The sequence below is a fragment of the Nannobrachium achirus genome (assembly GCF_963921795.1).
Source record: "Nannobrachium achirus genome assembly, chromosome: 9".
In the NCBI taxonomy this organism is placed as follows: domain Eukaryota; kingdom Metazoa; phylum Chordata; class Actinopteri; order Myctophiformes; family Myctophidae; genus Nannobrachium; species Nannobrachium achirus.
Window position 1 is genome coordinate 61,288,003 of NC_137818.1, and position 27,290 is coordinate 61,315,292.

Sequence of the window (27,290 nt, forward strand, 5' to 3'; positions counted from 1 at the left end):
GAAGGGGGAGGGTTTATGACGGTTGATTTTGGTTTGAGTCTCAGTCGTTACGTTTCCTCAAGTTCTGAATTGTCTGACGAAGAGACGCTCACTTTTCCGAGGAGGTAAAAGCTTCTGCTGACTGCTCTTTTCACTACCTTGTTTATGTTTTTTCCTCCGTTTCATTCCAGGAGTGTTGGTCATGTTACTGTTTTGTTTAAAACCCATTTAGGCCTAGAATTATTGAATGCTTTAACCAGTGAAAAATAGCAGATATACAAGCTCACAGCTCGACACCGAGTGCCGCGCAGGCCGTGCTGCAAGCTTGTAGATCTGCTATTTTTGGAAAAAGTCGTGAAAATGTGTGCAAATCTTTGAATATATGTATTTTCAAAGCAAACGTTTGTAACTCATATTTTGCTTCTGGGTGGTCCCTGGAACTGGATATTTTGAGATGGGGGTCCGTGGCCAAATAAATATCATTTTGGGGGTCCTTCAAATGAAAAGGTTTGAGAACCACTGACATAGTAGTCTCTCAAGAACAGACTAACTGAGCTCCAGTTAAGTGAAAAGGACCTTTTCTTTGACAATGGCTGGCCAGATTGCTGACATAGAAACATAGGGTTTTTCAAAAAACCTTAGAAGGATTCAAAAGACACTTATAGAATCGGGTCAAAATTCAAATTTTCACACTTTTTCAAAAATAGCAGATCTACACGCTCGCAGCGCAGCACTCGGTGCCGCGCTGTGAGCTTGTAGATCTGCTATTTTTCAATAGTTAAAGCATAAAATAATGATACACAATATGGTGTACCCGTTCTAAATGGGTTAAAGCAGTGTCTCTCTTTTTCCCCCTCTCTCTCACAGGAAGTGCAAATGTCAGAGCACTTGAGTTCATGTGAGCGCTGCCAGGAGGCTAATATCTACCCAAGAATGACACACAGCTGTTTATGAGAGAACAATGAAGTGACGCTATTTCACATCTGCAGCACAAAGTGAGGTCTGTTCATTCCAGAGTGGCTGAAGACAAAGCTTCAGAAACCAAAGTGTGAACCGGGACAAATCGAAAAAGTTCCCAATCCCCGCCGGGATGCCTGTGGAGAGCGTCCAGCCTCTACTGGGGCGACCGCTGAGGACCGCAGCCCTCGCTACGCCCCCGCGCCTGCGTCCCAAGGGTCCAGTAGGGCCGGAATTCTACCGGCAGAGCCCGGCGGCAGCGGAGAGACCAAGGCAGAGTGCGGTGGAAAGGCTGGAGGCGGACAAGGCGAAATACGTCAAGAGTCCAGTCGCGCTCTCCAAGCAGCAGCCGATCAGACCTCCGGTTATGCGCAAGCCCCCGGTCACGGCCAACGCGGCCATGCGGCCCACCAGAAAGACCCCCACGCAACAGAACGCGCAGCAAGGCAACGTCCCTTTCAACCTGGCGCACCTCAGTAACCTGATCAACGACGTGAACGACGTGAGCGCTCACCTCTCCACCTCTTCGACGGTAACCTCGGAGGACGCGCTGGCCTCTAACTGCACCACCGCCTCCACCGCCACCACGAGAAGTTTCACCAGCACGGATCTGGACGACGCCGGGCAGGGAGAGGAGAGGCCGGGTCCTCCTCCCCCGGGTCCAGACTGGTCCAGTCCAGCCAAGGTGAGGTTAGGGGTGGGCGATGCGGTGATAATTATCGTTGAGACGATACAATGTCTCCGCGATATGCCTTATCGGAGGTATCGTATATATCGTGATACAATGAGGGAGCCTTGTAAAAAATCCTGTTTAATCGTTAATACAGAGATCCATTGTAGAATTGGTCTAAATCAGTAGTTAAAATCCTGTTTAATCGTTAATACAGAGATTCATTGTAGAATTGGTCTAAATCAGTAGTTCACAAACTTTAAATTGTCAAGGTCTCCACTTAACTCTGACAGTATACAAATGAAACCAAATGGACCCTTACGGGTCCATTTGGTTTCATTTGTATACTGTCAGAGTTACATTTGTAAAGTTCAATTTAGAGCTCCCAAAAGGAACCCAGAGAGTCTAGTTTTTGTCAAGTAACTTGAAAAATAACCATGAAAACCAATTTGAAAAAAGAATCGTGATGAAATCATGTATCGTGATATAGCTTGCATGGAAAATATCGTGATATTGTATTTTTCCATATCGCCCGCCCCTAGGTGAGGTTGAAAGCCTCCGGTCCGTCCAAGGCAGAGAGTCCCGGTTCTCCGGCAGCGGTGACGGTGCGCAGGGTGGACGTCATGCCTCAGGCGCGACCGGCGCGGACAACGCCTCCCTGCAGGCCGCCGCGGTACATCCGACAGCCTCTTCAGCCCATGTCCTTGTTCCCGCAGTCTCCACTCCGCCCGGCCAATTCGAACCAACATCTTTTCTACCCCAGGAAGTCGCCCGGTCCTTCTCCTCTGAAACCTGTTTCTGCTCCCCCCAAAACGGACCACCCTGCCTCTAGCCCGGTCGACGCCTCCAGTCCGGTCGACGCCTCCGCCTCCTCGGCCCCGGCCCCACCTCCCCTTCCCCTGCCGGTCCTGCCCCCCGCCTCCCCAGCCGTCACCCGCTTGTCCTCCACCAGCTCCAGGAAGCGTCCCTCTCTCTCCCGGTCTAAGTCGGACATGAGCGAGCGGTACTCCCGGGCGGGGACGGAGCTGGAGCGCTTCTTCAGCCTGTGCGGCCTGGACCCGTCCGAGATGCAGGACTTGACCAAGGCCAGTTCCGACATTGTGTCTCTGGCGCGTTTCCGGAGCGCCAGCGCCCCGGGGTCGGAGTGCGGCGGCTCCGACAGGGAGGAGGGCGGCGACAACGGCGGGGAAGACGACGGCGACGTCACAGAGCGCGTTCCCTACGGCGTGTCTGTCATCGAGAGAAACGCGAGAGTCATCAAATGGCTGTACGGAGTCCGACAGGCCAAGGACAACACAAAGGTCACAAACATGTAGTCTAATGACAAGCTACCTGTTAAAACACTAATGATACTGATGCGTACGGCACAAGGGAGGCTTAGGGGGTTAGAGCTTAAAGGACAACTTTGTTTTTTTACAACAAGGGTTCATATTTTAGATTGTAATTAAAGAAAATAAAAGATGAGTGTTAAAATTATTTCTATTGTTTTAGAGATTCTTATTTCAGTGACTGGGGGCATGCGTACAAGTGGCTAAATATGTAATTTTACACAGAATAAGCCCATTCCCAAGATACGACGCAACCTTTCATGGTTGGATGTGACTTATGGGGACTAGTAGTGTTACTGTAAATAGCAATAAAGAAACTGCTGGCTTATTGTGTCTAAAAAGACATATTTAGCCACTTGTACGCATGCCCCCATGCGTACGCATGCCCCACATTTTGGCACGGTAAACGCAATAAAACAATAGAACGAAGCAAATGAAAACATTTTAACACTCACTTTTTCTTTTCTCTAATTACAATCTAAAATATGAACCCTTGTTGTAAAAAACTAAAGTTGTCCTATAAGAATTTATGATCACGCTGTTTATAAATTGAGCTATATTGTTGACCACAAACATGGTAATCCAGGGTTATTTATTGCCATTTGGTCCTCTGAAATAGTAAGGGGGGAAATGTAAAAAAAATAAATAATAATGTGTATACTTGATCGTGTTATGTCATTCTGAGGAAGACTTAAAATATTTGTTCCATGTTATGTCGACTATTTTCAAAAGGTTTTCGTTGACTCTGCTGCTGTTAGAATGTCACGGTCAGGAAAATCACTTGATGTCTTTAAATGAGTGACATTAAAGATTTAATGGCACAAGTATCAGATGAATCGTTGCCATCTTCTGTTGTGAATCATTGATTATGAATTAAAAGGGTTCAAGCTAGAGATGGGACGTTCGCGAACGAATCGAATCTTTTGAACGGCTCTGAAATGAACGATGGGATCCGGTTCGCAGTAGGTCCCAGAGATCCAGCTCACTTCAGAGACTGCATTATAGATGGATGGAGAGGAAAAGTGTAAAGTGTGAGAACTGATCAAAAAGAAAATGTAAATCAAGAAATAAGGTTATTTTCAAACCTTTCTTACCTGTGATGGTCATATTGTGTAGCTCACATTGAGATTGAGAACCAGTGAGTTGTTATTTAGATGAATGACCGGTTTCATGTCTACTTGTTGCTTGTTACTAATTAGTATCACATTTCTTTGCTCTTACCAGACCACTTGCCAGTACTCTTTAACAAAGGTTCAGCATCTGATTAACAACTGAGTTTACATTGAAATGTCAGTTTCCATCCACTAGAGGTCAGGCCAGTCCATATAGATGATGATCTCTGTTTTAAACGGTAACTTCTTACATATCTGCAGCTGTAAAAACGTAAAGTTCCAAAGTATTTAATCATTTGTGTTCTTCAGGAGCACTTCTGTCAGTCTATGACCCTAAGTGATTTATTTATTATTAACAGCTATATTCTCAGTCTGTTACCCTGAGGACAAAAATGCAATGTTGCAATGTACTCGCACTGTCTAGATAAAATCTATATTGAAGTATAGAAGAAACATCAAACAATTAAGTAGACCTATTAACATTCAGGGGTACATGTTTTGTGTTATAGTCTTAAAATGTCAAACTATTGAACCTTATAGGCAGGTGGGAGGTGTTCTGAAAAATGCTGTTTGACCAGATCGTACTGTAATTGCCACAGGGATTAGGGTTGGTGTGCATGTGCGTGAGTGCGTGTGTGCCTGTGTATAAAGACCACTTGTTGCCTTAAAAGCTTCAAGTAGATCACTTTTGTACCAGTAGTTGTTCCAAGTCATTCATAAAGATGAGTTGTTTCAAGACCTTTGGAGATCACCTGCTAACTTTAAAGATTAACTTACAGAACCTGTGCAAGACAACTCGGTGTCAGAAGGTAAGATTTATAGATTAAAGATTATTGTTTACATGGACCTTAAAGCTAGTTTGGCAAGCGACACTGTACGGCAGGTTGATTGACATTTTTGTGTGGAACTATGCTCAAGTTTCAAAATACACAATGATACACAAGTTATTTCAACTGGTTAAAATGTGGTCCATTAAATCTTCCTTGTTGTGATACAGGGGACAACAGGCATCCCTTTGGCCACTAAACTGTTCTATGGGCTGGGTGGAGTTCCATATCAGATAACAACAGTTGCTATGAACGTCTCACTTCAGATTTTCTTACTGGATATTGTTCAGGTAAGAAGTAAAGCTGTCGTACAGTTTAACAACAGGAGTAAAAGTACACTACATTACAAATAGATTAAAATCCTTGAACAAATAGACTTTCACTTTATTCACTTTTTAATCTTTAGATACATGGAAAGTGAAGAGAATGTTATATCACATCTGTTCATGGCTTGACATGTAGTAGCAGGACTTCTTATTTTAGTGACAGCCTTCAGTGTCACCATATCTTTGAAGGTACAAAGACAGTAGCCTACACACATTTCAGGACCGCAACCATCATCTAATATCTAATAATTTAGAGTAAACAGAAACACATTATTTGAATGGAATTGCCATGCTTACATTTCATTTCAAGGTACAGTCATGGGCAAGGTCAAATCTACATAATCATTAAAATATCAGTTGGAAATGAATGAGACCAAGCATCAGTGTTGGAGAAAGTACTCAAATGTTTTACTTAAAATGTAGAAATACTATGTTGTAAGTAAAAGTACGGAATTTAAAATGTACTCTAAATGTATTGGTATCAAAATGCAAAGTTTTCAAATGTATAAAAATCTTTTGAAAATAGCAGATCTGCAAACTCTTGTAGATTGGCTGGCTATTTTCATATGGCCAAAATGTATAGGATTGAAGTGTTTAAAGGAGTAGTTCACCCCAAAAATGAGTTTGTGACGCTTTCCTAAGCCAATCATTTGAGGAGACTCTTTGTAGGCCCATTAATTCCGGATGGAGACCCAAATGCATTTGGGTCTCTATCCGGGATCAATGGGAGTACATTTATTACAATCAAATTATTGGCTTAGGAATGCAACAAAAACAAAAAAAATATTATTGAACTCATGTCTCCATGGGGCGAGTAATCGATAGGGAAAAAAAAAGTCATTTTGGAGGTGAACTACTCCTTTAATGTATGTAAAGCTTTCAAATAAATGTAGTGGATTAAAAGTACAATATTATCAGAAATTGGAAATACTTAAAGGAGTAGTTCACCACTTTTCAACCTGTCTTCATATAATAGGTCCTCACTAATGTTCATGATAAAATATCAAAAAAAAATTCTACTCAGTCCAAGTCTCCTAGGAGAGCTGTGGGAAGTTCAGAATCCATCGTCTTGTGACATCATCATTTTCAAAAAAAAAATAATAATCAATATTTTTGAAAAAAATATTTAGATTGTTATTATCGTGAGAACAATGGCTTCCACTTTAAAATTGCAACTTTTCAGGAATAAAAAGCCTGCAGTTTCTATAAGCTGGATTGGCAATCGATGATGTCACAAGACTATGGGTTTCTGACCTGCCCACAGCCCTCCTCTGAGAAAAAAAAAAAGAAAAAAAAGAAAAGCTATTTTTGAGTGAGGACCAATTATATGAACATAGGTTGAAAAGTGGTGGAGTGCCCCTTTAAGTAAAGTACTAGTAAGACACCTCAGGGCGACATGCGACCTCGCCCTAAAGGGCACACTGTTTGAGTGGTTCCCATGACATCACAACAAACCATACATGGAGATCCCTATCTGAACCAGCCACACAGATATGAGCCATGTCTTGGCCATCTGGCCAGTGATGTATATCGATGACATCAGGGATCTTCATATATGGGCATAAAAGGGATTCTGGGGAATACCCATATATGTATGGACTTTTACATAGGTGATGTCACCTGTGATATCACCTGTGATGTCACAGTGATGTGTCAGGGGAACCACAGTGCCAGGCCTGACCTTCAGAGATACACGGATACACGTCTACACAGACTCGGACAAGCTGTGACATTTCTCATAGTAAACTGCGATCTTCGGTCACAACAAATACCTCAAAATTGTACTTAAAGGGGTACTGTCACCTAAAGGGGTTGAGGGGCAGATAACACTGTGACATGAGCTTCTCTGAAAACGGTCTGAAACAGTCTGAAGCTCATGTCACATCTGCCCCTCTCCCCCCTACAACAGCTGACCAGTACAGTAAGTACTCATACAGTCAGGCTATACAGACAATTAATTTGATTTGCTTATAATTGCGCATCCCCACAATGACATCATAAAACTATTAACTTGTTTTTTAAGAGGATTCTTAAAGTGACAAGCCCCCTTTAAGTATAATACTGTAAATGTACTTAGTTACTTTACACCTCTGCCAAGCATGTACATTGATGTTGGCCAATAACAATTCATAATTGAAGAAAAACACTGGTGTTTGATTTTAGCATCAGCGCAAACAGAGGCAGAGGAGAAGATAAACAAAGATTATTGTATTGTTTTTCAGATGGAAGCCTTCTATGCGTCTATGATTCTGTTTGTGAGCCGGTTCTGGGACGCTGTGACTGACTCACTGGTTGGATACCTGGTGAGCAGAAGTAGATGGACACACATTGGTAAACTCATGCCATGGTGAGTGGAGCAACCAATGAATACGTTTCATTTTGAGTGCAAATTTAAAGACGCCAGCATTATATTCAACAGAGCACTTTTGTTCAACTGTAATTTCATTTAAACCTTTACAGGTTTTTGACAGACCAAACAAAAATGATCCTAAACATGTTACAGGTGGACATGGCTTTTGACAGGACTATGACATTGTCACAAAGTTGTGACAACTTCACTGATATGATATTATGACAAAGCCAAGAAGGCACAAAAGACCAGCCGAAAATATAATAGTTATGATGATGATGTACCTCAGGTTTGGGAAAAAAGGCAAGGTTATTGTGGAGAGCAACAGAGCACTGTAATGTGTGTGATGCAGGGCAGGGACGTGCAGAGAATGTTAGAGGTTCAGGGGCTGACATTTCTAAAAGGGCCTTTTGGTGAAAACATTGAAAATTGCCGACCTCCAAGCTCACAGCGTGTCGCACGGCGCGTTGTGAGCTTGGAGGCCTGCAATTTTCAATATGTGATAACACAATATTTTTATAACACTAAACTAAGCATAAAAAAGGCAATACTGGAGATGTGGTGTACGGCATGGATTTCTACACAATGAGGGCTATTCTTTCAACATAAGATGATGCATTCAAGTTCAGCAGAGTTTGGACAAGGCAATTCTCTTGAATGCTGCCTTCAGGTATGGCATGAAAAGAGGGCATTTGCATTTCTTTCACCATAGTAAAAACTGCATTCATGGTCTGGGGAGGGCACTTTTTTTACAGATGGATAAAAGGGCAGGGGCTCGAGCCCCCTTTCATGTCTATGTGTGCACGTCCCTGACGCAGGGTGATTCTGTCCACGCCTTTTACCGTTCTGTCCTACATGCTGATGTGGTTCCTGCCTCGTGGCAACATGTCCCACGATGTCTCCGTCCCATGGTTCCTCACTGCAGCCTGTCTGTTCGAGACCCTCATGAGTGTAAGGGCTGCTTAATTCCCTCCTTCCTTCCATTGTGCTTTCCTTTACTTCCATACTGCCTTGCCTCCTTACATCAATCTACCTCTTTTCCTCATTTTTTCCCCCATGCTGCATGCATGAAGATATTTTCAAGCAGGTTTTTTTTAACTTATTTATATTCATTCCACAGGATTTGCAAGATTTCTATTTAAGTATTGGGTTCAAGTATTCAAAGGAGGTTCCATAAATGATATTGTATTTTGTGAAGTCATGGGAACCACTCTAACAGAATCCCTTTTATGCCCATATATGGAGATCCATGATGTCATCAAGATTAAGCCCATATTTAACAGGACTTCATATGGGAATGCCCATATATGGAGGAAGACAGCCCATATCTGTGTGGCTGGTTCAGACAGGGATCTCCATGTATAGGCATAAAAGGGATGTACTATATATGGGTAACTGGTCCGATATATAAGAATACAAGAATAAAGGGCGAGGTTGCATGTCGCCCTGAGGCGTCTTCCCAATTCTTTACATGTCCAAGGTGCGTACAAAGAGAGAGGAATTTGAGTGCGGTGCGTCACGTGAACCATTAATACAGGGGTCTTCAACGTTTTCAGGCCACTTGCACCATCAATACTTAATAAACTTGGCCTTTCCCTCCGTACTCAGTGTGCTCTTTTTCCCTCTACACCAAAGCTCTTTGCTGAAAATAGCCGATCTACAAGCTCACCACGCCTCGCAGCGCGAGGCGTGGTGAGCTTGTAGATCTGCTATTTTTGGCTAAAGATTTCTGGTCAAATTTATGGTCAAATTTATGTGTGACAAGCAGGGCAGAAATCTCAGGGAGGCCATGAAGGCCATGGCTGCCGTTACCCCTCAGTTTGGCCTTGTGCCCCTCCAACCAATGGCATGACCTGATGCCACAGTGGCCTTAATGCCCCAGCTGACTGTATCAATTTCTCCTCTGTCTCTTTCTTGTCAATATGTAGACAGTAGACACCAGTGTCTCTTTGCCCTTTCTTGTCATGTAGACACCAGTGTCTTTTGTTGAGATTCAGAAATCTTAACTCCCCTGAGACGGGGGAATCTTTAAACCAATCCAGTGACTTTGATTGGTGCAGGGCTGAACATGGTTCAGATTGCAAATACCATCATTTATCTATTTCACTGCATATTAGGTTATCATCCCTAAGCCTTAAATTCTACAAATTCTTTCAATGGACTAAAATCTTGTTTTATATGATGGCCTCCCTGCCCTGGCATTTGGCCTTTGTGCCCTCAAAAAATGGACAACACCAAAGTCCAAGTGGCCTTGCCCCTAAAATGACGAAATTCCAGGCCTGGTGACAAGACAACCTCATTTAAAAAAAACTAGACCAGGTCAACCTGGTTGTGCCAGACCCCGGTTCTGCCAACCCCCTGTCTGTCATCATCATTTATGACATCATGCCTTTTGTAGGCATGTCATCATCATGTCATCATCATATATACCCTTTATATAGAAAACCCGGACAGACATTTGCTTATGTAGGCCTACCCATTTCATGGGTCTGGCAAACATGTACCTCAATATGCAACCTGTCATCTTTTTGTTCCTCTCCATGTCAACATGGTGACACGTTCTTCTTTTAAATAACATTCCCAGGACAATCTCTCTTGCTCCCTGGCACCGTCACCATGGCGACTGTGGTACCCTGAGTTTTACCTCGCCATCCATTAACTGTAACAACACCCTCTAAAATCCTCAGTGTTCAGCCGCTTGTAACTCTAAAAGTGTACAAATACAGTATACACTAGGAATACTGTTCCTATGAAACATTGTGGGCTCGCTCATGACTATACTCTGCAGCTTGCAAACTGTCATGTGAAGCTCAACCAATACTCCAGCTAACACCACTCCCAGATTGGCTAAGGGCCCTGCCTTTGTACTGTCTGCGGCGGAAATATGCGGCGGAACTCACTATATAAACTAGACCAGGTCAACCTGGTTGTGCCAGACCCCCTGTCTGTCATCATCATTTATGACATCATGCCTTTTGTAGGCATGTCATCATCATGTCATCATCATATATACCCTTTATATAGAAAACCCGGACAGACCGACATTTGCTTATGTAGGCCTACCCATTTCATGGGTCTGGCAATAATGAGGATAACATAACATAGTGTTCTCGCCTTTCAGGCGAGCCCACAATAAGTAAAATTGGAAGTACTGACACAAAGAAATGAACAGACAAAAAAAACTGGATGCAGATATATATATCCTGAAATTGGCAACCCTCCGGGAATATCTGGAGAGACAGAGTTGTTACTGAACACTCTATAGAAATGATTACTTTAACCTTTCAACAAAGAGTGTTTTGTTTTATTTTAACCCAAACCATATCACTTTACCATAGCCTTTAAATGAACATGTATCTCTCTCCATCCATTAACAGTGTTACAACGTGCCCTACCTCTCTCTGAACATGTTCCTGGGTGGAGACCAGAGAGACAGAGATTCCGCCACAGCGTACAGTAAGTACTGTACAGTAAGACCTCCTCTGTCTGTCTGTCGGTCAGTCAATGAAGCCTGACATTTTATACAAACCGTTTAATCAGAGAATAGGGCTGTTTTTTTTTTAAATATATTTAACTAAATTGATGTTTTACTTAATTCAGAGAGAGAGAGAGAAACCAGGTGCTCGTCAGAGAATATAATAGTAAAAACGAGTATAAAGGTGCTCTTGGATCGACGGGATCAAGTCATCAAAAAAGAAAAAAGTGATCCAGGTACTCAAGTTTAAAAAGGAGGAACAGCTTTATTTCATTGTGTTAAAAACCGACATGTTTCGACCAGAAACTGGTCATCATCAGGGCATGTACTGATGATGACCAGTTTCTGGTTACTTATTTGACACTTGTTGCACAACGGTGTCCTGCTGTGAAAATAGCCAATCTGCAGCGCAGCGCATCGTGAGCTTGTAGATCGTCTCTTTTCTCTATTTTGGAACTGATATAATAATTGATTATTTCCTTAAATTATCGATTATTGATTATTCTTTATAATCAATTAAATCGATTCTTTGATTAAAACGCATTTAGGCCTAGAATTATTGAATGCTTTAACCAGTGAAAAATAACAGATCTACAAGCTTGTAGATCTGCTATTTTTGAAAAAGTCGTGAAAATGTGTGCAAATCTTTGAATATATGTATTTTCAAAACGAACGTTTGTAACTCGAATTTTGCTTCTGGGGGGTCCCTGGAACTAGATATTTTGAGATGGGGGTCCGTGGCCAAATACATATCATTTTGGGGGTCCTTCACATGAAAAGGTTTGAGAACCACTGACATAGTTATCTCTTAAGAACAGACTAACTGAGCTCCAGTTAAGTGAAAAGGACCTTTTCTTTGACGACGGCTAGCCAGATTGCTGACATAGAATCAAAGGTTTTTCAAAAAAATCTTAGAAGGATTCAAAAGACACTTATAGAATTGGGTCAAAATTCAAATTCTTCAAAAATAGCAGATCTACAAGCTCGCAGCGCGGCACTCGGTGCCGCGCTGTGAGCTTGTATATCTGCTATTTTTCAATAGTATAAAGCATAAAATAATGATACACAATAATGTGTACCCGTTCTGTGTCTTAATTAACTGTTGCACCCCTAATTATGAGTGATCTGGCATACATTGCTTGCTTCTCCCCCCTGCCTCTCATTGACAGGGATGGGCGTGGAAATGGTGGCGATGCTGGTGGCCTCACTGATCCAGGCTGAGGTTGTTGCCGTGTACAACGCAGAGAGAGAGGGGGCGTGTCAACAACAACAACAACAACCGATCCAGAGTCAGGGAATGTTCCAAACTCCAGCTTTACCGGCAACACACAGCGCTTCACTAGAGGGCACGGTATTGATGTTAATACAATACATGCCGCTTAGTTCAAATTCAGCCAGGAACCTGGTCACTGCAGATTACTGGAGGGACAGTAAACCAGTGGTTCTCAACCTGTGGGTCGGAACCCCTAGGGCGGTCCCCAAATTATTTTGAGGGGTCCCCAGATGATTAACTTAATGCGCAACATTGTTTTCTCACTCAACAGTAAACAAACCAACTTACATTTTAAGTGTATAGAGAGGGTATCTGCATTCTGCACATTTCCAAAGTGACAATTTAAGGACTTTTAAGACCCTTTTAATAGGCTACCTCTAAAATGAAAAATTTAACATTGGCCATGTTGTCAAATATTAACGGCAGAAATTGTGAGAATAGCAGATCTACATGCTCACAATGCCTCGCAACACAAGACGTTGTGAGCATGTAGATCGGCTATTTTCACAATAGAACCGTGTTATGCTAAATGTAATTCCCAAACTCTTAGTGCTCGTCAGGGTTACCTAAACGTAACCAAATGGACCCATATTGTAGTCCGGCTGCCAACAGGCCTTAGTTGGCTTAAAGGACAACTCCGCCCTAAATCACTTCTAGGCTAATTTTCCTATTTATATTGATCCAAAAAGACTGTCCATGGGGTCTATTAGGCACAAATGCCCCTGTTGTCCAGTTTCCCCAGCAGAACCCAGCAGCTCTCATAGCATAGAATGGAGCTTATAAGCCTATCACTTTTACACTATTTGTTGCGGTCAAAAGTGATTTCTTTTTTCATGAATGTGTTACGAGTTGTTATTACAAACACATCCATGCCTTGGTTGTCTCACACAAGCCACCACAATCTCATAAATCATGTTTTGGGGTGAGCATTCGGCACAACTGCCAATCAAAGTGACTGTACTGGCCAATCACAGCGTGTCTTTTCCGGGACTTGGCAAAACACATAAAAGCATAACATCGTTTTAGCAGTGTGTGATGACTTTTGTGGGACAACGATGGCATGGATGTGTTTGTAATGACAACTGGTAACACATTCATGAAAAATAAAAAAACTTTTAACCACAACAAATCGTGTAAAAGCAATAGGCTTATAGGCTCCGTTATGCTATGAGAGCTGCTGGGTTCTGCTGGGGAAACTGGACAACATGGGCATTTGTGCCTAATAGACCCCATGGACAGTCTTTTTGGATCAATCTAAGTAGGAAAATGACCCTAGACGTGTTTTAGGGAGGAGTTGTCCTTTAAGTATGAAATTTGGTATATGGTTTTTTTATTGGCCTAAAATGTTGTCTATATACAGTATATAAATTCATGAAACCACCTGCTGACCGCCTGTCATCATTAAGCTTAAAACGAGGCTAAAAACGCCCCACACAAAATTGTGAAAAGTGATGACTCATCACTAAACCATAGTTTTGTGCGGCTGTTTTTAGCCCAAGGAATGTTTTTCATGCCAAACAAATGCTTGCAATGGATTCAGAATCATTAAAAACCCACTAGTTTGACCCCTCACATGCTACTTGAAGCAGATGTTTTGGGGGTATTTCTTTCCTTTATAGTATAGTGTATAGTAAGTGATGGGCCCCAAACCTTTACCCCCGATAAAAGAAATTGCTCAATGCTGACAGGCGGTCAGCAGGTGGACTCATGACTGTATGTACAATATTTTAGGCAAAAGAAAAAAGAAAAGAAAAAAAAAACACGATATAACACATTTCATACCGCACCTCAGGGGCAGCCAGACTATTGGTCGGTTACATTTGTACACTCCTGAGTGACAGATTGGTGAATCAACACTGAGGATTTTACTGTGTAACCTTGGCTGTAAACTCTCCTAAGATGAACACTTTCCCCAGCAGTCCAACAGCATTGCTTTAGCACGTCCTTTAGCATAGCAGTCACAGGGATATCTGGTTACCCTATAATTTACTTTTCTTACCTCAACAAAAGCATTGTTGAACCTGTGTGTATGCTATGCATGTATGTGTATTGTGCACACAGGTGCACGTGAACATGTATGTGCACACAGGTGCACGTGAACGCAGTCGCACAGCAAGTTTGCGGCTTCTCAGAGAAAGGTTATTAAATAGAGTTGACATGACACGTAACAGCATTGTGGTAATTGTATTATAGCTCAAAACTAGGTGTGTAATGCATTACACTGCATGTGAGAAAGAGACAATTTAAATGGCAGGGACATTTTAATAGACATTGAAATAATGATTAATAACAGTAGATACATTTGGATAAATTGTCTAACTTCACATTAAACAGGTTTTTAGTGTATACTCTAGTTATATATAAAATATAATATGAGATGATTACTGAGCTGGATCAATGCTAGAAGAGCAGTTGTTATTTTAGGCAGGTGATAGGGCATCTGTGATGTGTGTGTGTGCGTGCGTGTGTGTATGTGTGTGCGCGCGCACGTGCACACATGTGTGTGTGTGTGTGTGTGTGTGTGTGTGTGTGTTTTGTTATTTCACACTGTAAAATGAGTGTTCATTTTAACTCTTGAGAGTCCATTTGTACACAGAGTTAAATTAACACTGAGACTGAGCGTGTACATTCTCAGAGTTAAATTCACACTCAGGATTTTGACTGTGCAGAAAAGGGCTTTCCTGACCTCTGCTCTGGTCATGGGCGCGTTGTTCTTCCTCTGCAGTCTGCTCGTCTTCCTCGGGGTCAAGGAGCATCAGGGTGAGTCCACTGTAAACATTCCTTCATAGTTGTTATAGACCAGGGGATAATACTGATATTTTCACAAATTGGTACCACCCAAGGTGATAACCCTTTCTGAGAAGTAGCTTAATTGAGGTTATCACCCGCTAGAGTCGATGTCCCATTAACTTTACATTACAGGGAAAAAAAGGTAAAAAATAATCAGCTTTATGTAGCATATGAGGGGTCAAACTAGGGATTTTTCATGCTTCTGAATCCATTGCAAGCATCTGTTTTGCACAAAAAAACATTCCTTGGGCTAAAACGGCCCCCTCAAATGTGTGAAAACAGTGATGTTTCATCACTTTTCATCCCTTTTTCAAACCTCTAAACCGTCGTTTTTAGCGCAAGGAATGTTTTTCGTGCAAAACATATGCTTGCAATGGATTCAGAATCATGAAAAATCCCTAGTTTGACCCCTCATATGCTACATAAAGCTGATTATTTTTTAGCTTTTTTTCCCTGTAATGTAAAGTTAATTGGACACCGACTCTAGCGGGTGATAACATCAATTAAGCTACTTCTCAGAAAGGGTTATCATACCAAAATATAAACTAGAGACATGTAGGAAGAAGAAAATCCAAAAGTTTTACTGTTACCTTGGGTGGTACCAAAATGTGTATTATCCCCTGTACTATTATGTTTGTTGTTTGATGCTTTCCAAGGGTGTCGCACCAAATTCTGGGCCCTGGGTACAAGGATCCATTCACAAGTTTTAACTATTAAAAAATAGCAGATAAACAAGCTCGCAGCGCGGCACTTTTGTTTTTTTAAATCGTGAAAAAAGGTCTTTGAATATTTCAAATCCTTCTAAGGTTTTTTGAAAAACCTATGTTTCTTTGTCAGTGGTGCTCAAACATTTTCACGTGAAGGACCCCCAAAATGATATGTTTTGGCCACAGACCCCCATCTCAAAATATTTAGTTTCAGGGGCCCCCCATAAGCAAAATTTGAGTTACAAATGTTCACTTAGAAAATACATATGTTCAAAGATTTGCACATATTTTCACATAGCAGATCTACAAGCTCGCAGCGCGGCACTCGGTGCCACGCTGTGAGCTTGTATATCTACTATTTTTCAATATCTAAAGTATAAAATAATTAAGGTCCCTCCACCTTGGGCCCTAGTAACTCAGTCCCACTACTACATGATTTTGGATTTAATTTAATTTAATTTTGTTTTTATCTTCAGCCCCGGTCTGTTCACAAGAGAAAGTGCAGTTGTCTTATTTCACCTCCCTCAAGATGCTGCTGTTCCACGTTCCTTATCAACGACTGGTCCTTGGTTTTGTCTTCAGCGCCCTCGCATTCCAGGTAACGTACATTCTACGCCTGATTTATACAGTAGCGTCAGTTCAGAAAAAGGTAAGGTATGGCAACATGACTGGTGCGCGCGTGCAAGACACCAGTCATGATGTTGCCATACCTTAGCAACAGGCATGACATTTATTTTAAGAAGCACATTCTATTTTTTCCCCAAAAAATGTCTATGGTTTCTTGGGCTGGATATGGCAGTCTGGAACAGTTGTTCAAGTGCAGCTAAACTTGGCATAATACAGTAAACGTGCCACAATTAACAATAATGAATTGCACCTGTGCAGCTGACCTGCGAACCTGGGAATATACTATTCAGTCAAGATAGGGATAATAAAAGTGTGGAGAATATAATTATAATACCTTGTTAAATTTTGCATTTGTAGTTATTTTAATGTAATTTAACAACATAACCAGCACAGATAGACAAGGAGACATTCATGGATTTATATTTGAAAGTAACTTGTATTCTCCCCCCTGGACCCACGGTATGGCAGCTGCATACCCCTGCCATACCCAATTGACGCCCCTGGATTTATACTTTGTCGTATATGGCCGCGTCGTGGCGTGCCGAAAATAGCCGACCTACAAGCTCAAAAAGCGTCACAGCCGTGACACTTTGTGAGCTTGTGCAGGTCAGCTATTTTCGCTATGCAACACCGTCATATGACAGAGCGTAAATTAGGCTGTATTGAGTCTGACACATTCATTCTACTATTAGTGGGATTAATAACAACATATCACACAAAGGATGCAAAAGTATTTACTCTGTGTTATTGCTTATTGTACCTGCATGTACAGTATGTTTCACACTTTTAATTTCTTTCTGTCTGGATTCTTTTGGACTTTATGTTTTCTTTGGGTGTTTTTGTGACTCTCCTCCCCAGTCCACTATATGACCTATACGTTCTCCCACTGTCACTCAGAAGCGCACTTGGCCTTTGCTCAGTTTAGACTTTATTCTCACTTTTAATGTGGGTTTGAAATTCTATCTATCTAATAATGTATTTTGGAAGGATTTCAGTTTGGAACAGTGTGTGTGTGTGCATGTGTGTGCATGTGTGCGTGTGCGTGTGTGTGTGTGTGTGTGTGTGTGTGTGTGTGTGTGTGTGTGTGCGCGTGTGCGTGTGCGTGCGTGTGCATGTGCGCACTCTTGCTTTTGTGTCCCTGCCTCGGCCTGTCGTCGTTCCCTACTCACCACGTCCCATCAATCTTGTCCCATGTCCTGCCTGTCACCCCCCCCCCCCCCCCAGTCATCTTGTTATCCAATCCTCTTGTTTCCATGTTAATTCTGGTTCATGTCACCTCCAGCTGTGCTTCCTCCCGTGAGTAATCCATTCCCCGGTGTGTATTTATGAATGTCTGCTCTCTTAATGTGTGTCAGATTCAACGTCTCATTTTCCAATGTGTCATCTCATCAGTGTTCCAGAATGTCTGTTGGAGCCACGGGCAATTATTAACCAAAAATATAATGAAACCGACGTTTAAAACAAATGACTGACTTAGGCGTATCGTATCATTTAGAAGCATTTTCTCCCCTTTTCTTATATATATCAACAAATCGACACAACAAAATTCGAATAGAGTTCTTGTAATCGACTAAACCAATTTGTCTGAGCAACCATGTTCATTTTGTAATCGAGGGAAAAGTTTGAAATAATCGTGATTTTGATTTTGTCATGTTGCCCCGCCCTAATGTCTGTGTTTCATGTCAGCCTGTAGGCCTATGCTGGACATGTTCATGTTCCTTGTTCTTTGATTAAAGTGCTTTATAGGGGTAAAGCACTTCTGTAATTCTGCCCCTAGTCAGGGAAAATTAGCAGAATACCTGTCAAATCTGGGAATAAATTTCTTACCAAACAGTTTCTTCACCAATGTGTTCATAAAGGTGTCTAGTAACATATCTAACAAAGATTGAAATTCAACATCCCTAGCAAAATGTTTGACAGCTAGGGTAATTCTGGGTCTCATTCACTTACTATACACTGCACTATAAGGGAAAAAATCACTCCCAAAAATATGCTTTAAGTGGGATGTGAGGGGTCTAACTAGGTGTTTTTAATTATTCTGAATCCATTGCAAACATTTGTTTTGCACGAAAAACATTCCTTGGTCCAAAAATGGATCCCATACACCAGGGGTCCTCAATAGGCGGACCGCGGTCCATGTCCGGACCGCGAGGCACCGCCGACCGGACCCAGGACGAATTATAGTAAAAAGAAAAAAAACGGAAAAATATCTCATTTCCACTTCTCATTGTATTCATTCACTTTCATTGCATGCGCTGTGTGTGTGTGTGAGAGAGAGAGAGAGAGAGAGAGAGAGAGAGAGAGAGAGAGAGAGAGAGAGAGAGAGAGAGAGAGAGAGAGAGAGACGCTGATTGGCTGATGCCGGGCAACAGATTATTATGGGCTGTCATCTCTGACAACGATGCGCTGCCGCTGATAGGCTGTTACCGCTGTTACCACAGACCGCGGAAGTTGACGGAGCACAACAGCAGCAGTAGCTTCAGCTACCAAAAATGCAACTAGTTATACATCAGTGGCGTTTCATTCACGCAAAACATCATCAACGTGGATACGTTTGCAGGATTGTAATCTTATCTCCAGAGTTTGTCGCGACGTGCCACGTCCCGACGGCTCTAGCTCTGGTCCATAGCGTTAATGGAGTTCTCCCTAACTCCACTAACGCTATGGACCAGAGCTACGACGGCCCCGGCCCGTGACAGCTGCCTCTCTTTCTGCATGGATATGCAGCGACAGCGAGCCGCACGCTGTACTCAACTCAAGAGTGAGCCACGAGCCGCTTTGTCTCTGACGCGCGACACCTTGTTTTCATATCACTAGCGCAAAATATCTCTGCTCATTCTGTTCTCCCTGCTTTAATGGGTTGTTTCTCTTCAATCAAGTAAGGCCCCCAAATGATTTTGGAGGAGTCCCCAGCCCAGATGACAGTCAAGTCATAATTTAAGGACCCTTTTAATAAATAAAGAAACGGTAAAAGACCATTACTGCATCGACAAACTACAAAAAAAAGTTAAGAAAGGGATCCCTAATTATGTAAGATGAACAATAATGAGGGCAAGTGGCCATGACTGAGGGCAAGTAGAACATGACCTGTACTTACCAGACGGACAAGTGCCTCTGAGACCATAGTGTCAACCCCTGGTTGGTACTTTTTTGTATCTTAGCCTACTATTTAAGATTGACCGACATAATAAAAATAAGCGAATATAAATATATATATATATATATATATATATATATATATATATATATATATATATATATATATATATATATATATATATATTGTTTAATTTTTTCCCCGGACCCGGACCTGTTTCAAAATAATATTTGTGGACCTTCAAGATTTGTATTTGAGGACCCCTGCCATACACCTTGTGAAAAGTGATGACTCATCACTAAACCATCGTTTTTTTGCATCTGATTTTGGCCCAAGGAATGTTTTTCATGCAAAACAAATGCTTGCAATGGATTCAGAATAATTAAAAACACCTAGTTAGACCCCTAACATGCTAATTAAAGCATCTTTTTTGGAGTGATTCTTTCCCTTATACAATGCATAGTAAGTGAATGAGACCCTGAATCACCCTAGCTGTCAAATATTTTTCTAGGGATGTTGAATTTCAATCTTTGTTAGGTATGTTACTAGACACCTTTACGAACACATTGGTGAAGAAATTGTTTGGTAAGGAATTTATTCCCAGGGTTTTATTAAAATTCCCTGACTACTCTGTCTCTGGACCCGCTGCTTCGCTACTCTGTGGCAGGAACATTAATAGTTGTCATTTATTTCTGCCTCATCTCAGATGTCCTTGGGTAACTTTGCACTGTTCTGCACTCATGCAGCTGGCCTGGGGGCTCAGTTCAAACACCTTCTATTGGTTCTTCTGGTGAGATGATGTTTTCACAAGTTACACTGAAGAATACAGTCTGCTTCTATTAATTACAAAGCTTTACAAACTCATTGTGGATTTTATTAAATAAAAAAGATAATAATAAAACAATGCAAATCCTTTTTATAGGCTACCGCCTGCATAGCACTTCCACTATGGCAAGCAGTTCTCATACGGATCGGCAAGAAGACCACAGTTATCGTTGGGCTATCAGTAAGCAAGCAAACATGGAAGATCTACTGCTTGTACAATAATACAGCACATTAAATGCATTTTATTTTTAGTTCCATTTTCTCCACATTGCCTGTTGGAAAATATGCTAAATTAAATATTACAATATTTTGAGCAAATAGGCCTACCTCTATCAATATTGAGACGATAAATGTTTAAAGTGTTGACACGTAAAAAGTATGAAATCTGGCTAATCAATTGCTTAACACTGGGGGGAAAAAAAACGTTTAAGACATATCACAATAATAATATTTGATATAATATTATACAGCAGGGGTCTTCAACAGGGGGTCCGGGACCCCGAGGGGGTCCTCAGAGTTACTACAAGGGGTCCTCCAAATCTTTGTGTGATAGAAACTTTTTTTCCCCTTTTTTATATTAACGATTTGAACCTAGCGTCCATATTCTGAGAACTTTAGCCAAAAATAGCAGATCTACAAGCTCACAACGCCTCGCGCTGCGAGGCGTTGTGAGCTTGTAGATCAGCTATTTTCGGCAAAAGAGGTTTGGTGTAGAGGGGAAAAGGGCAAAGGTACTTAAAGGGCAAACTAAGTGCAGTGTGAAAGGTCAAATGTATTAGGTATTGACAGCTCAAGTGGTTAAATATCTGAAAACACAAATTGACATGATAGTGCCGTCAAACAATGAAACTATATGGTATCTATGGGTTGTGGGGGTCCCTGGCTCATCTCTCTCTCGACTAAGGGGTCCTTGGCCTGAAAACGTTGAAGACCCCTGTTATACAGTATTGCCCAGCCCTATTGCGTGTGTGTGATGGATGTGTTTATGTTAGACCAGGGGCTAATACTGATATTTTCACAAATTGGTAACGTTTTTTTTTACATTTTTGTCTTCCTACATGTCTCTAGTTTATATTTTGGTATGATAACCCTTTCTGAGAAGTAGCTTAATGATGTTATCACCCGGCTAGAGTCTGTGTCCCATTAACTTTACATTACAGGTAAAAAAAAGGTAAAAAAAATAATTTATGAGGGGTCAAACTAGGGGTTTTTCATGATTCTGAATCCATTGCAAGCATCTGTTTTGCACAAAAAAACATTCCTTGGGCTAAAACGGCCCCCTCAAATGTGTGAAACGTGATGACTCATCACTTTTCATCCCTTTTTCAAACCACTAAACCGTCGTTTTTAGAGCAAGGAATGTTTTTCGTGCAAAACAGATGCTTGCAATGGATTCAGAATCATGAAAAACCCCTAGTTTGACCCCTGATATGCTACTTAAAGCAGATTATTTTTTTACCTTTTTTTCCCTGTAATGTAAAGTTAATGGGACACCGACTCTAGCGGGTGATAACATCAATTAAGCTACTTCTCAGAAAGGGTTATCATACCAAAATATAAACTAGAGACATGTACGAAGAAGAAGAAAACCTTGGGTGGTACCAAACTTTGTATTATCCTCTGTACTATGTGTCCTGTAGGTCTTCATTCCTGCAGTGATAGTTATCGCCTGCATGCCCACTAACCTGCCAGTCTTCATGATGATGTGTGTGCTGATGGGATGCAGCCTGGCCACCCTCTTTTTACTCCCCTGGTGAGTCAGCAATCAAAGGACACGGAGAGTGCAGAGATGCCCTGCTTTCTAGCAGTGGTGGAACAAGCATGCAGGCTGTTTTACTCAAGTAAAAGTAGCAGTACTAAAGTGTAGAAATAATCTGTAAAAGGCCTGTATTTAAAATGTTACTTGAGTAGAAGTAGTCCGGCTGCCAACAGGCCTTAGTTGGCTTAAAGGAGCTATAGTCAACTTTTTCTTGAAAAACGGATGCTAAAATAAAAATAATGTTTCGAAAATATTTTATAAAAAAATAAGCTTCATATATGTGTTTCAATTAAAAAATGACCACAAAAAGCGTAAAATAATGATAAAATAATCATTTTGGCCCTTTGTTTACATTTACAGGGCCCGTACTTTGTTTACATCCTAGTCTGTAGACTAGGATGTACACCTACAATGAAAAAGTTGACTATAGCTCCTTTAAGTATGAAATTTGGTATATTGTTTTTTTATTGGCCTAAAATGTTGTCTATATATACAGTCATGCTGACCGCCTGACAGCATTGAGCTTATTTTTTTTTTATATGAGGTAAAAGTTTGGGCCCAAAAAAGTAAAAAAAAATAAATAATAAAATAAAATAAAATAAATAAAATAATAATTTTTTGGGGGGGGGAACTATTGTGGCGGAACTATTGTAGCGCAGCGCACGTTTCCGGTCGGACATATTTGACCGCCGGACGCACTTCCGGTTAAGAACTCCGTGTGCCACGTGATCAGTCCTAGCCAAGTGGTGTATACGGATGTTACTGCGATTGAGGTGAAAGAGAAAAGTGGAAAGTTGTGAGCTAACTATTAGCTATTTTTGTGTGTGTGTGTGTGTGTGTGTGTGTGTGTGTGTGTGTGTGTGTGTGTGTGTGTGTGTGTGTTCTGGCTACGCCCCCCTCGGTCGAAATTGGATCCGCCGGTCCCATAGCTGGGAATACGAGCCAATGGACGGCGGTCACCATGGCAACGGGGGGCCAATGATAGAGTTATGGGCGGTATTCCTTACGTTCTAGCACCTACCTATGAGTTGAAGTGGGCGTGAATGGGCTTGGAAGTGGGATGCGGCTCTAAGAGGAATGTAATAGTAGATTGAATCCATTGCAAGCATTTGTTTTGCATGAAAAACATTTCTTGGGCTAAAAATGTGTTTTCTTTTAGAAAATAGTTATGAGCTGCAAATGGGGCATCAATCTGCAAAGTTACTAGTGACTAAAGCTGACAATTGTAGTGGAGTAAAAAGTGCAATATTTGCCTGAGATGTATATGGTGGAGTAAAAAAATTGAAATATTCAGGTAAAGTAAAATTACTTCAAAATTGTACTTAAGCAATAAGCACACTACTTGAGTATATGTACTTAATTACTTTCTACCTCTGTGTTAAGGGCCCCTGTCTGCCCGAATTAGACTCAAAGCACAATTCTGCCCATGCATGTTTCACATGGACTCTAGTCTATGCTGCCCGGAAGGCTGTCTGAGGAATGACAGATCTATTTTGTCAGGTGGTCAGTCCTTCTAAGCCTTCTAAGCATGTTGTGGCAGTGCCTCGGGAGGTACAGCAGAGCAGCCGCTAGGGAATGGGAAGGTTCTCTGTGTCGAAGTGACCTTGAGCAAGACACTGAACCACTAACTGCTCCTGATGAGCAGGTCGGTGCCTTGCATGGTTGCCTCCACCATCAGTGTGTGAATATGTGTGTGAATGAGTGAATGTGATTCACGTTGTAAAGCTCTTTGGATAAAGGAGCTATATAAATGGAACATTTAACATAAGTGTGTGACTGTTATGCTGTTGTACTACTGGTTCTTGAGGGGGTTCCAGCTAGTGCCCACTGCCAGGGACATGCTGGGCCCCTGATTCAGCCTGGGAAAGAAAGTTGGAGAGGCCCTCATTGTGGGCAATAGAGAGAGAGAGATCTCTCTATAGCGCTGCTGCTGCTACTCAAAGATTTGCCATTTCAGATAATGACAAGTGACAAGCCAGTGGGCCAAATACATGAGTTATATTTCGTTGTTGTCGGTTGGAAACCTTGTCGTTTGTTTTGTATTTATCATTTTGTATTTATCATTTTAAAAATGATTTAAACTAGTGAAAACAGCCAATCTACAAGCACACAACGCCTCGCGGTGCGAGGCGTTGTGTGCTTGTAGATCTGCTGTTTTCACTACTTTTGAGCGACGGCCTTGTATGATGAAGCAGGGCTTTGCTTTGTGAAGAAAATCACACCCGTGTGAACTGAGCGGTGGTCGTGGTGTGTGTGTGTGTGTGTGTGTGTGTGTGTGTGTGTGTGTGTGTGTGTGTGTGTGTGAGACCCCCCCTCCCCTCCCCCTGTGTGTGTGTGTGTGTGTGTGTGTGTGTGTGTGTGTGTGTGTGTGTGTGTGTGTGTGTGTGTGAGACCCCCCCTCCCCTCCCCCTGTGTGTGTGTGTGTGTGTGTGTGTGTGTGTGTGTGTGTGTGTGTGTGTGTGTGTGTGTGTGTGTGTGTGTGTGTGTGTGTGTGTGTGTGTGTGTGTGTGTGTGTGTGTGAACGTGTGTGTGTGTGTGTGTGTGTGAACGTGTGTGTGTGAGTGTGCCTGGCCTATCCTGAACAACAGCGCCCCTCCCTTAACATGTGTGGTCATAAAAGGTACTGTAGGCTACATACAGACACGGACGGAGACAGACAGACAGACATACCCACACACACCGCCACGTATAGGAGCGTTGTGACCACCGCTCAAAAATGTACAAATTTGAAACTTGGAGATTTTCTGCCCGACAGTGACGATTTACTTTGTTGGCCGCCAGCCCCCAAAATGGAACGAAGGCCGACATTTTATTTTTATTTTTTTCCTAATGGGCGGCCTGGACCGGCCGGGAATGAACCGGCTGTTCTGGAGTTGTCCCGCTTTTCCCAATGGCCAGCACGTCCCTGCCCACTGCCAAGCTAAATTAGAGTTAGGAACCAAATGGGACCTTATTTGTCCATTTGGGTTCCATTTGTACACTCTCAGGACTGAGTTATGTTACGACGTTACGTTAGTATAGATTGGAAGCCCAGAGACAAAAATCATATCAAATGGGGGGGCCTACTAATCCGTGCCCTAATACATAAATCTGTGGCCTGATACATATTGAACTGGGATTCCTTGAAATTGAAAAGTTTGAGAATAATTGTGCGGTTGCTTTCTGGTTGAAATCTGATTTGCCCGCTAATCTGCATTTAGGTCCATGCTGCCAGATGTTATAGATGACTTTGCCAAGAAGAACCCCTCCTGCCAGGACCTGGAGCCGCTATTTTTCTCCTGTTATTCCTTTTGCCAGAAGCTTGGAGGGGGCCTGTCTGTTGGAATTTCAACCCTGGCATTGCAGTGAGTCAAGCTTAACGGGGTCACTAGCCGATAAGACGCGATTGTGTTTGCCAGCGACACTGTCATTTTTTTGCCATTGACGGAGTATAGTTTAGGCCAGTGGTTCTCAACCTGTGGGTCGGGACCCCCAGGGGGGTCCCCACATTCTTTTGGGGGGTCCCCAGATGATTAACTTAATGTGCAACATAGTTTTCTCACTCAACAGTAAACAGTACAGTAAACAATACCCTACACAAATGTGCAGGGTATCTACATGTTTCTTAAGTGACAATTCAAGACTTTTTAATACCTCTAGAGGCAGAAATTGTGAAAATAGACGATCTACATGCTCACAACGACTCGCGTTGCGAGGCGTTGTGAGCATGTAGATCTGCTATTTTCACAATAGAACTGTGTTATACAAAATGTAATTCCTCAACTCTTAGTGCTCGTCAGGGTGGGGGTCCCCAGTTCAAATATGATTATTTTGGGGGTTGTGGCCTGAAAAGGTTGAGAACCACTGGTTTAGGCTTAAATCACGTGTATGCCTACTTGATCCGTGTGTAGCTGAGTCTTGTGTTCTCCTGCCCTGCAGCTTTGCGGGCTACAGAGCTGGATCATGTGACGCGGGCGACAGTGTCGTGCTGGCTCTGATTATACTGTTCTCGCCGGTGTCCATCGTGCTGCTGTTGGTTGGATTGGTCTTCTTCCATTTCTATCCGATCAATGAAAGACAACAGGTCCAGACACAACTGACCACAACCCAGTGAGTTTGTTCTGCTTGAGCTTAGATTTAGATTTATACACTATGAACATGTCTGTCATGCCATGTTTCTGTCCTGAAAAGATAATGGTTTCAGTGGTTGATATACTACGTAGTTGACGTAGCTGTAGTTCAGCCATTATTTCCCTCTAATATCTAATATCAAAATAGCCGATCTACAATCTCACAACATGTCGGGTTGTGAGCTTGTAGATTGGGTATTTTCACAGACTGTTTGCTCAAGAATAGGGACGCTACGATTCAAGTGGTTAGAATGATCATTTAGCAAAATTCTTAATCATCTAACAATGTGTTAATATCTATCTATAAATACGAGAAGTCTCTGTGAGTCTGTCTGTGTGTATGTAATCCGCATATGTTAATAATGACCATAACAAACATGTTGTTTCTTCTTCCTCAAGACCAGAAGTTGCATCTCTACCAGAGGAGAGGGCACAGCTGCAACCACAGTCCAGTGGGAAGAGTGGGAAGTCAAATATGAAACGAAATCTAAAGTCACATCCAGCCACGAAGACTGGTACCTTGCACAGATCAAAATCGTTGCCACATCGTCACAACTACAGCAATCACAAATATTCAGCTGAGTTGAATTACTTGTCAAAAGGCTCTTCTGTAGAACACAGCACGTCTATGAGTGTTTCTGGGTCAAATTCACATCCTCAGTGTCATAATAAACACAGGGTCCTTTCATATCAGCAGCGGTCAACAAAACCCAAAGACAGTAATACTTCTTCTGAATATATCTCTGGGTCTTCATGTGATAGGTCAAAGGTTAAATCCAAAGTCACATGGGTTTAACGAGGGAGATCGTTGGGGTCAGGGGTCATCAATATGTCGGTACACACAGACAACTTGTGATTGGCAAGACTTGGCATGGTCCGTGGCAATTTTCTTTTTACACACCATTATAATGCTCTTATTTTGATCATAAGACCCAATTACTGAATGTCAGTCTCTGGGTTTTCTTACATAGAGACATCAAAGGGGGCTTGAGCTCCTGCCCTTTTATCAGTCTGTAAAAAGTGCCCTCTCCAGACCATGAATGCAGTTTTTACTATGTTGTAAGAAATGCAAATGCCCC

At 42.0% G+C, this 27,290-nt stretch overlaps 2 protein-coding genes across 2 annotated transcripts; both read left to right on the forward strand.

Moving 5' to 3' along the window:
- Nucleotides 1-1,069: 1,069 nt before the first annotated feature.
- On the forward strand, nucleotides 1,070-2,935 carry fam110a (family with sequence similarity 110 member A; the record flags this gene model as incomplete). The annotated part of the gene is made up of 2 exons (XM_080732955.1): nucleotides 1,070-1,621; nucleotides 2,149-2,935. The coding sequence occupies 2 exons, from the start codon at nucleotides 1,070-1,072 to the stop codon at nucleotides 2,920-2,922; spliced, it is 1,326 nt and encodes a 441-aa protein (XP_080589081.1). The 3' UTR covers nucleotides 2,923-2,935.
- A 1,833-nt stretch (nucleotides 2,936-4,768) lies between these two features.
- mfsd2al2 (major facilitator superfamily domain containing 2a-like 2) lies at nucleotides 4,769-26,195 on the forward strand (the record flags this gene model as incomplete). Its single annotated transcript, XM_080732956.1, has 13 exons — nucleotides 4,769-4,855; nucleotides 5,044-5,163; nucleotides 7,422-7,546; nucleotides 8,368-8,500; nucleotides 10,927-11,005; nucleotides 12,194-12,375; nucleotides 14,967-15,057; nucleotides 16,271-16,392; nucleotides 20,225-20,308; nucleotides 20,441-20,524; nucleotides 21,984-22,096; nucleotides 25,303-25,446; nucleotides 26,021-26,195. 13 exons carry the CDS (start codon nucleotides 4,769-4,771, stop codon nucleotides 26,193-26,195), a joined length of 1,539 nt encoding a protein of 512 aa, XP_080589082.1.
- Between the last annotated feature and the right edge of the window lie 1,095 nt (nucleotides 26,196-27,290).